This window comes from Prunus avium, chromosome 1 (assembly GCF_965620075.1).
Source record: "Prunus avium chromosome 1, drPruAviu1.hap1.1, whole genome shotgun sequence".
Classification (NCBI taxonomy): domain Eukaryota; kingdom Viridiplantae; phylum Streptophyta; class Magnoliopsida; order Rosales; family Rosaceae; genus Prunus; species Prunus avium.
The window spans coordinates 53,264,481-53,275,731 of NC_142284.1; the positions used below are offsets into that span (position 1 = coordinate 53,264,481).

At 35.4% G+C, this 11,251-nt stretch overlaps 1 protein-coding gene across 1 annotated transcript; it reads left to right on the forward strand.

Moving 5' to 3' along the window:
• The first annotated feature begins 3,929 nt into the window (after nt 1-3,929).
• LOC110772851 (cysteine-rich receptor-like protein kinase 29) lies at nt 3,930-6,947 on the forward strand. The gene is made up of 7 exons (XM_021977331.2): nt 3,930-4,782; nt 5,153-5,275; nt 5,379-5,497; nt 5,582-5,792; nt 5,891-6,128; nt 6,345-6,492; nt 6,627-6,947. Exons 1-7 carry the CDS (start codon nt 3,930-3,932, stop codon nt 6,945-6,947), a joined length of 2,013 nt encoding a protein of 670 aa, XP_021833023.2.
• The last annotated feature ends 4,304 nt before the right edge of the window (nt 6,948-11,251 follow it).

The following is an 11,251-nucleotide window of genomic DNA, read 5'->3' on the forward strand; positions in this document are numbered from 1 at the left end:
AAGTTTAAAGCCTTAGTCTAATTTTTCATAAATAAATAAAGTCTTAGGGTAAGTTTGGGATTGTTCTCACTTGTAAAAAAAAGTTGCTTATATTGTGCTTTGAAAATACTTAGCTGTAAAGTAAAGTAAAGTAACTTTGGTAAATAATATTTTAAAAGTGTTGTTAGTAAAAAAGCAATGGCAAAACGGTTTGGTAAATTTTAATATAAAACTATTTTAAATAATGAATAAAATATACATGATGTTGAAAGTATTATGCGCTAATCATGTGGTGCTAGTGGTGGTGGTGGAGGTGGATAAGCTGGCAGTTATGGTGATGGTGGTGGAGGAGGAGGAGGAGGATGTGGTGGTGGTGGTGATGGTCAGATGGATGCTTTGCATATATATATGCCCACAACGTGGGAACTAAATACCACAAGAAGTCATTCTAAATATCATCTCTCTTCCTCCAACCCGTCATCTAGTTTCCTTCAAAAGTTCTAAGGGAATTTCAGTTATTGCTAAACTAAAGTTTCAGTCTTTATTGTATCCTGGAAGTGGTTTATCTAAGACCTGTTAGCAAACTCATTACTGAGTAGTGGACAAATATTACTTTAAGGAAAATGTCGTAACGTGCCTCAAAGCCAAATTTTCTGTTTATTCTCAATCCAATTTCTAATAGTGGTGGCAGTGGTAGAGGAGGTGGTGGCAGAGGTAGTGGAGTTGGATGTGGAGGGGGAGGTGGTGTCATTTTTAAAAATTAATGATGGTATTTTGGGAATTAAAAAAATTCATTAAAGGCTCATCTCTGTTTCTTTTGAAAGCAGCAATGAAAAGCAATCTAGAGCCTGCTTATAAAAGTTATTGTCAAAAGGCCACTGCTTTAAAAATAATTGGGATATTTTATTATTACCAAACACCTTTAACTGCTTAACTTTAAAGTGAAGCAGGTTTTGGGTGAAAAAAAAAAAAAAAAGCAATCTCGATCGATCGCTTAGTTCATTTTCAAGAGAAATTATTCTCTGAGCAAAAACGATTGATCACTTGCTCTTGTTTCCGGTTTTGTTTGCCTATGAGGAAAAGCGATCGACCGCCACTCAAAACCGATAGATCAACTTCCCTCTTTTGAGTTGTTTTTGTTACGTTTTCTTCTTCCTTCATTTTCATTTACTTATTTCTCTTCCAGTTTTGTTTCATATTATTTTGTTTGTGTTTATTAAGTGTTCTTTACGAACTCAAACTAATTTGCGCCGGTTATTGTTACACCAACACATCAAGAGCCACTAGACACAAAACCACAGAGAGCATTGACGTCGGCATACCAAGTCGACCACCCTTGTCATGTGCTGAAAACCACATACCACAACCTGTCGACAATCACCAAACCAGAAAATAGAGTATCCAGGACATCACTGATCCTTGGCAAAATTCAAAGATAGGCAAACCATAGAGATTCAAAGTAGATATAGAGACTCCAACTTACAAATAAATAAATAAAGCAAAAAATGCAAAGAGGGAGGGGAGGGGCTAGTAGAAGGAGTGTGGGAGGAAGGGAGATGTGAGGGAAGGAAAACGAAGGGGAGAAGGACAGGTTGAGTCAAACAAAGTAGGGCAAATATTCAATTATGCTTATATTATTATTCTTCTCCAATATTTAGGTATTTTTACAAGTACAAAGATGTGTTAACCCTAAATAAAATAGGAAATATATCTAAATTACGATAGGAAATAAATCTCTATTACAATATGACTAAATAATAATTGGTAAGTAACCAAGATTCTAACTAAATAAGGAACCAAAATCCTAACTAAGGAAGCACTCGCCAACAAGCTGCCAACCCCCAAGGGGGCGGCAACTGGAAGTCCTGACTCTAGGGTTTTTTTCTTTTTGCTTTCCTTTCGAGAGGGCTGTTTCCAAGTTCAAGCAGTAGTCAACTTTGGGATTTGTTAGGTATGTTTTTTGATGCGATGGGTACCTTAATTGTTGAAACAATTGCACATAACGACTAAAATTCAAGTTGTGCAATGTTGATAATCACATAAAGTTTCAAACAATTACCCAAAATTAAAGTTGTGCAATGTTGATAATCAAAATTCAAATTGTTTCTCTCTCTCTATTCGCCCTTGACAACCCGAAAGGCATATTATCTTTGTCTTTATTCTTCCACCCAGCAACCCAGATATTGAAGAAAACTTTCCTTTCTCTTCTTTCTCTTTGGACGCTGAACCTTTCATTAGAAAAGGCAGAAAAGATATTTTAAAAAAAACAAGGGGAGAGATGAGGTTGAACAAGATAGGATAAAAGATAAACTTTCATGCGACTGAATATTTCAGACTCTCCTTGCGTGAAACCAGCCACAAACACACAGCCCATAATTAGGACTGCACCGTAATCTTACACAGAAAGAAAGGTCAAAATAAACTAATACGAGAGGGGGTTGAAAACAAAACGTTTTCTCTTACTTTTGAATTAACTAGTACTGAATTGAATTGCCGCGTCATGATTAAATCAACCTTATCAGCTCTCTTCTTACCTTTTCCCTGTTTATAGCTCTTGAGTTGTGCATCACTCTGGTGTATCTCGCTTAACTTTTGGGAGTTTGATTCAATGAAATTCTGTAGTTGACAAAAAATAAAAAATAAAAAATAAAAAACAAAAAATAAAAAACAAAAAGAGAAGAAAGAAAAGCTCACGTGTTAAATGCAAGAAGTTGGATCCGGTCATCCGTGGCTGCGAAACCTCTACCAAATCATGGGAAGAGTCATGATTCAAATTTTAGAGGGCCAAAATATTAACATGTACCAAATATATTGAGCTATAAGAAAAAAAGAAGATTGTAGTAAGAACGAAGTAAATTATGGTACAATTTAAAAACTAAAGATCTGAACAACACATATTAGGTGACATAAGAGTACATGTGGCCATTGTCATGGGTCTCAACCCGTGGATAGCCTGCTTTGATACTATAAAGAAAGTTGAGGTTCCACCCCAATACAAGACAATGTATGTAGAGACCCATGTTAGATCCCTTAGGACTTGTTTGGTAGGGAGGACTAGACTAGACTAGAAAAATGTTTACATTTCATCATGTGCATTGAAGGCATAAGAGCATCTACAATCATGCTCTCTATTTTTTAGTTAAAATTTAGCTAAAAACACACAAGTTATTTTAGGAGCTCTCTATGAAATTTGAACTCCAATCATACTCCTTAGTTTAGAGAGTCATAAATACGATAGTTATTTTTTAATTCAATATGATTAATCCATCTCTATATAAAATAATATATAGAAATAATTTGTATTAATTAAAAGTTTAAACTATGCATAAAACAAAGTAACATTATATTATAGGGAGCCACTAGGAGTTATTTTATTTCTCCTCATATTTAGGAGCTCCTAGAGGTCTCTCTATTTTAAGAGGTCTCTCTATTTTAGGAGGTGAATATGGAGCATGGTTGGAGTTGTATTTTTCCAATTTCTCCCTAAAATTTATCTAAGGAGGTAATTTACAGAGCCCCTTATGGATGCTCTAATATATGGATATGTTGCCTAACCTGGAGGAAGAATTGGGACTATCTATAAAAGGTTGATGACTAAAACTTATCCCTCTAATCCCCTTGAAATTGGTTGGATTATGAGGGATAAGTTTCATCAACCTCTTATGAATAATCCTCATTTATCCTCCAAGTTAAACAACAATATACATATTATATCTTGATTGAACATGAAATGTAGGCATTTTGCTAATCCAGTATAGTCCTCCTTAACTTTCAATGTAAGCCTATATTCTAACAAAAACAAGCATAATCTTTTTAATATTATACAATCCATTGCATTGATTGGTAAAATAAACATTAAGAAGCCCATGAGATTATTCCTCACACTTTGGCTTTGTCCCCTTGGGTTTTTAATCAGCATCGATCACATCATTAATCTTTATATCTTGGCCATGCTTTCCTCAACATTCAGATTATTGATACTTTGGACACAACTTGCGTTACCTATCATCATCAACATTAATATCACTCACGCCCGGATTCAACCGCCTGGAATTCCTGCAACCTTCTGTGTTAGCAGCAAAGGTAACTACACCACTAACAGTACCTACCAGCAAAACCTTAATGACCTCCTCTCCTCATTGCTTTCTCACAGCAACGGCTACGGGTTCTACAACTCCTCCCGTGGCCAAAACTCCGACACAGTTTACGCAATTGGGGTTTGTAGAGGAGATGCTAAGTCCGATGTTTGCGGTAAATGCCTTAGTGACGCCGCCTATGTTCTCACGGAAGCTTGTCCTAATCAGAAGGAGGCAATTGGATTTTACAGACGTTGTATGTTACGCTACTCAAACCGCACCATTTTTGGTTTAGTGGAAGTTAATCCTGCTTTCTCTGTGAGGAAAGTAAAAAACATATCATCTACAAACTTGGGTGCGTTTAATCGAGAGGTCTCTGCCTTATTAAATGGACTAACAAGCGAAGCTGCTGGGCGTGGTGATCTTCTTAAGTTTGCAGTAGGAAATGCAAGCGTCGGCGCAAATTCTAATGTAACAATCTATGGACTTGCTCAGTGTACTCCAGAGTTGTCAGAGATAGAGTGTACTAATTGCTTTAATGCTTCGTTGGGGGCTATCCGAACATGTTGTAGTGGATCAATGGGTGCGAGAGTTGCCACACCTAGTTGTACCATAAGGTATGAGTCTCACTCCTTCTTTGACAGTACAACTCAGATACCATGGCCCCTTGCAACACCGGCCTCTGCTTCTCCTCCACCACCACCTGCCAATCACACGGTTCCAAGAGGTATATTTTTCATGTCCCCTTATGCTTTGAAAGTAACCAAATTTGTGGTTGACTTTCTGATGTGGATTGAACATGAGGCCAACATTAGTTTTTCATCCCATCATATTCTAAAAGGCACATTGCTGTTTTTATTTTTGTAATATCTTCTTCTGGACAAAAGGGAGGGGAAGGTTTATTTTCTTCTAGTTGTAGATGCAAATAACATTGTTTATTTACTATTTTTTTGGTCTTATGCAAATGAACGTTTTGGTTCCCAAACTCTAATAGATGATCATAACTCTGAGTTACATAGTGAAAGGATTTAACTGATCAAAATTCATCCCCATGATGCTCCGATCAGAGACGCTAGATTAATTTCTGATTTTTGCAGGAAAGAAGAGTAATACATCTGAGACTGTCATCATTACTGTTGTGGTACTTGTCGTTTCTTTGTTTCTAATTATATCCATATGTATTTATCTGAGAGTGAAGAAGAGAAGGGAAAAACTTGAAGGTAAGTTGAGATCAGTTTGTCCTTATAGCTTTCCCTGGAACAAACTGACCTATTGTGAACTTTCTAATTTGTGTCACATTGTTTCTTATGCAAATTTATGAAGGAGATGAAATTAGAAGTGCAGAAGCCTTGCAATTCGACTTCAACTCCATTAGAATTGCCACAAATAACTTTTGTGAAGGAAATAAGCTTGGACGTGGTGGATTTGGTGCTGTTTACAGGGTAATAAAACATCCACAATCGTGTTGGTTATGTGCCTAAGTGAGCAGTATAAGTTAACTTTCAGATGCCTCTTGAATTTTGCAGGGTAGACTCTTGAATGAAGAAGATATAGCAGTTAAAAGGCTTTCTAGAGATTCTGCACAAGGGGACATGGAATTTAGAAATGAGGTCGCATTAGTAGCCAAGCTTCAACATCGAAATTTAGTTAGACTCCTTGGTTTCTGCCTGGAAGGAAATGAAAGACTTCTTGTGTATGAGTTTGTCCATAACGCAAGTCTGGACCAATTCATATTTGGTATGCATATATATGCATGCGTTGGAATTCTGTTGCTTCCAAAACGAACAACAACAAACATCATTAATACAAAATATTATTTTTCCATGAGTATGCAGATCCAATCAAGCGTGCACAATTAGACTGGGATAGGCGCTACAAAATCATAGTAGGCATTGGGCGAGGACTTGTTTACCTTCATGAGGACTCTCGTCTTAGAGTTATTCATCGTGACCTCAAAGCTAGTAACATTTTGTTAGATGCAGAAATGAATCCTAAAATTGCAGATTTTGGCATGGCGAGATTGTTCGTGCTTGATCAAACAGAAGGGGAAACCAATCGAATTGTGGGGACATAGTAAGTACTAGACCATGATATATATAACGGTATTTGGCTTTACCAATAATTTCCAAGTTTACAATGATCCATACCATAAACTTTGTAAGAAATATCCTGACTACTCAAAGATTTAATTATACAAGTAATCACAAGAAATAAGATAGTTTGAGCATAAAGATGAAAATTTCATCTAGGTTAATTAAGTTTGATATACTTTCGTCGATTTACTTGTAGCGGATATATGGCTCCAGAGTATGCAATGCATGGACAGTTTTCTGTGAAGTCCGATGTTTATAGCTTTGGTGTGTTACTTTTAGAGATAGTAAGCGGACATAAAAATAGTGCTTTATGCCACGGAGGGGATGTGAATCTTTTAAATTGTGTAAGTAACTACGTCTGGTTATTATTGCAATTGAATACACGCATATATGAAGTAAGAAAAAGTATGACTGAATTTTTTTTTTTTGGGTCAAGTATGACTGATTTGTTTTAGCACGTATGAAATCTTACATGCAGGTATGGAAAAGTTGGAAGGAAGGGGAGAAAACTTCAAATTTAATAGATCCCACCTTGAAGACTGGTTTAACAACTGAAATAATGAGATGCATCCACATTGGATTACTATGTGTGCAACCGAATATAAGTGAGAGGCCAACCATGGCTTCAGTTGTTCTTATGCTTACTAGCAACTCTCTCACTCTCCCAGTACCCTCGCAACCATTTTCTGTGATTCAGCCGGAAACACCAACAAGGGTTATTCGGTCAAATCTTTCCCAAAACAACTCTGTCCAAAAATCAGTAAATGAGGCTTCACTCACCGAACTATTTCCTCGTTAGTGCTCGATTGTTGTTGTGGGCTGACTAGTCATCACTGAATGATAAAACTATAATGAAGGAATACTTTTGCATGTAATATATTTCCGTTGATGTATTCAACTTGTTTGTTTCCCGAAATTGTTTCAATCTTAGTTTTGCTAGCATTGCAAATTAGTTGTCAATTTATGTGTTTAAAGCCTTCATCCAAGTGCATGTTGTTATATATGGTGTTGCTTTGTCTTCCTCAGAGGAACTGATATTCATTCACTCCTATAATACGGAGTGAGCCCTACAAGGGTATCCCTTAAATAAGCTAATTTGAGGGATCCTCAATAGAAGCTCTTTGTATATATATATATTACATGAATTGTATGAACTAACATGAATATAGGAGAGATCACGAATATAAGTTGTGTTTCATATGATAAGTATATGAAAAGATCATGTAAAAACTATAGCTCTCAGATTTAGCATGTTGTCACTTTAGACCCTATACTTCTAAAAATTATAAGAGTACTCAAATTATAATTCTAGTTTAATATTGTATGTGGCCATAACTTCCCATTTCTATTTCAATTGCCATAAAATTTGGCCTACATATAATTGCACATAGAAAATTAAACCAGCATGCAAAAGGTTGAGAGATGGCAACTAATTGGGCCCATCAATCCGCAACGCGATAAAAGAGGGTCTGGGCTCCACCTCTCATACGAAAGAAATGGTCATCCGCTCAATACGTCGTCGTTCTGGCGTCGACTTTACTATTATCGTATTAGTGGTTTTTTTTTTTGGGAGAGAATAGTAGTTGTTTAAATATGTCGCATGAGTGACACGTTTACACCTTTCTACATTTCCACATAATATGTACAGAAACAAAAAAAGAAAAAAAAAAAAAGACAGGAAGATACATTCACAGCAGAAAAATATTCAAATGTTCGTTTTGCAAAAAGTTTTTATTTATTTATTTTAAATTTATACAAATAATTACATAAAGTTTATACTATTACTTATTTCTAGATTCTTCCGACAGTTAATTCTAGCAAAATATTTGAATTCAGATTTTTCTTGTTTTTTTATTTTTAAAAATTTATTTTATTTGTACCATATTTACTGATCACCTCTCTTCTACTACTTAAAAAGGTGATTGATAAATCTGGTTCAGAAAAAAAAATTCAAATTAAATTGAATTGATTAATTTGCACAACAACAACTTACTTTGAGGCTAGCTATGACTGACTCCTTAGCTTGTGGCATCACTTGCTATGACAGAGGATGGATCGACACGCTATAAGCAAGAAGGGCAAAGAAAACCAAGTAAATGAAGGCATGTCTCTGATGCACTTTCACCATATCACACTGCAATTTCTGCTGCTCCTGATCATACATATATTGGATTGCTCTGTGCCGCACACTTGTGACTCCTGATCATGAATAGTTTTCTGAATCTTGTAGTGAATCAGTTCTCGTTCCACGAAGTTCAAGTCGTAATGGTACTGCACCCGCTCCCATTTGCCGACGAAAATTCGAAAGGCGATGGCAAAGATGAGGGCAATCAGAGAGCAGAGGCAGAACGGAATCCACCAATGTTGGCAAGAGATGTTAGGGGTTTGAGAGATGGACAAGAAAATGAGAGCTTGGAAGAAAATATAAGCGATGACCAGCATCATGGTCGTTGTTTCAAAGTATCTTACTCTTTTCTCTTGTTTTTCGTTGATGGAACCCAATTCCATGAAGCTTTTGTTCAATATCTCTAGTGAAGTACCCATATTAAGTTTTGATGAGCACAAACTTAAGTACTCCTCCAGAGGCACAAGAGCTGAAGTGAGGTTTTGGAGATCTGTGACAAGAAAACCCGAGTAATTAAGTCATTTTTTTTTCTGATTTATAACATTCCAACTTTAATTTAAAACATTTATTTTTAATATAATGTAGTGGTCAAGTATATTCTCAAGACCGTAACTAGCTAGCTTTTGGCTTTTTCTTTGTATGCCCCTGCATGTGCCTAACACTTGACAACACATATTGGGAGAAGTGGAGCACGTGTGATTGTTAGGCTTCACACATGGGCAAACTTGCTCTCTCTGATATCATGAAGGAAGTTGAGTTTCTATCCAAAACCAATTGGCAATAGGGGAGTAGCTCTATGAAGTTCTGTATTTTAAAAATTATATATATATTTTTCATGAAAATAAATATTTTGTTGTCTTGGTATATGATTATACTTTCATGAATATTATCATTAATAAATATATATTTTAATTAAATATCCAAATATGTTTTAATATTATTTCACCTCTTGCATGTTATTGATTACTTGGTGGCTAAGTTTAGAAGGTTGGAGTAACCAACTTTGATTCATATTTGGATAGACATGCCCGTTTATTTTTAACTAAGCAAGGAGCATTATCATCTTGTGTGTTGTCATCAATATAGCTTGATTTTGCTAAGCTTTGAACACCTCTTGCTCAAAACTCTTATAGCTGGCAGCATTGCAATCACTTACACATGCCATTTGACACCACTTACATGAAATAACCGACTTTTCCCCTTCTATCTCACTAGTAAGCCGACTCTCATTTGCATATAAATAAGAACCATTCTCTTAACTTTTTGTTTACAACATGAATAAATAGTAAGTGATAGAACAAGAAAGTGATAGAAAGAAGAAAGAAGAGGAAAAATATTAGAAGTGTTGGTAGAATAAGAAAGACTTTGGAGGAACTCAAGGCGTTGGATTGTAGAGTTATCTCACGTTGTAAAAACATTGGAATCAAGGTAGGGGTTTCTTGGGGGCCTTTTGCAGAGATTGATTTAATTAAATTTTGTGAACAATATATTATGCGTGATATGATTGTTTGATTAATATTCTTGTTACAATTGAATGTTATTCTTGGAATGTTTATGTGTTCTTGATTGGTTGAACAATGTTGGTACGTTGGTGATATTTTGAATAGCTACATTGTTGTGGGATATATGGATATGTGAAATGCATAATTATATCATGTGTCATGGAAATTAGTTGGAGATGTTGGTTGGAGATAATAATGATGGAAAAGAGGGTAATGGATATAGTCTTTTGTGTAGTTGAGTCTAACTCTTGGCAGGTACCAGGTCTCAGGGATCCCACAGTGCACATGGTTTTTATTGGGTGATTCGGGACTGGCGAAAGGGAGTTAGGCAAGATGACTAACAAAAAGGGAATTATGGGACGGTTGAAATGGGTGTTAGTTCATATAAATGGACATTCGGGACCAAGTGGTATAAGCATGGTATGGGACGTGCAGGTCTGCTTGTCCAGTTATATGAATTAACGGGATTAGATGAAGAGCATTCATGCATTATTATTAATAATGTGACATTTGGGTGTGTAATTGTTCGTCATTTAATTTAATTATATCAATTTCATGTAAAAATGTTTATGTCCCTACTGAGCTGTGGTTTCGCTCACCCCCTAATAGATTTTGCAGGTACCGAACCTGAAATCTAAAGCTTGTGATGATTTTGGCATATTTATAAGAGTGTACTGAGTACAGAGCTTGTGGATAAATAATGAGTTACTCTTTTAGTAAACTCTTTAGTAGTTTTGGCTTGTAAAATAATATAACTATTTCAAGCTTTCAGATGTTGTTGTTTCAAATATTCTATGTGAAATATTTACTTTATTTATTTAAATGCTTCTTCACATTTTAGTTATAGTTTTTATTAAATTCTATAATTAAGGTGTGAATCACATCTTAACCCAAGGTTACTTAAATCCGTGGGTTGGGGCGTGACAAGCTCAACTTCTTATAAGCCTTTGTTAGGTTTCTCAACTTTCTAATGTGAGACATTTTCACTTTTATGTTATCACAAGGCCAAATTCCCATAATTTGTTTGTCAACTTCGACGAAAAAGATGTGAGGGAGAGAAATTGAGTTGCATATGAAATAGAATTTTTTGGGTATTTGGTATTGATGTGAAAGAGTAACGGCCTTGATTGCTCAAGTTTATATGGCAATTAATATTAAGTATATTTAATTGTGGATGAAATGATAACTACAAAAGTCAACTCTTGCTTCAGTCAACGATTACATTATGTATGAAAAAATCAAAGGAAAATTAGGTATTTGACATAGATAACTTTACTTATTAGTATTTAAGACATTTGATATTTTGGTTTGGGTTTTAATACCTAGAAAAGAATTGTTATTTTGGATTAGGCTAAAGAGGAAGACCAGATTTGTTGATCCACCTTACATTAGTCATTAAAAAGACAATTATACCCTTTTCATTTAAAAACCTAAACCCTAATTATACCCTTTTCAGATCTCTCTCTCTCTCTCTCT

Excerpts from the sequence above, each read along its gene's own strand:
- LOC110772851 (XM_021977331.2), top strand. The coding sequence starts at position 3,930 with ATGCTTTCCTCAACATTCAGATTATTGATACTTTGGACACAACTTGCG. Across the intron at positions 4,783-5,152 it reads CAATCACACGGTTCCAAGAG|GAAAGAAGAGTAATACATCT; the intron begins GTATATTTTTCA and ends TGATTTTTGCAG. Across the intron at positions 6,129-6,344 it reads AATCGAATTGTGGGGACATA|CGGATATATGGCTCCAGAGT; the intron begins GTAAGTACTAGA and ends ATTTACTTGTAG.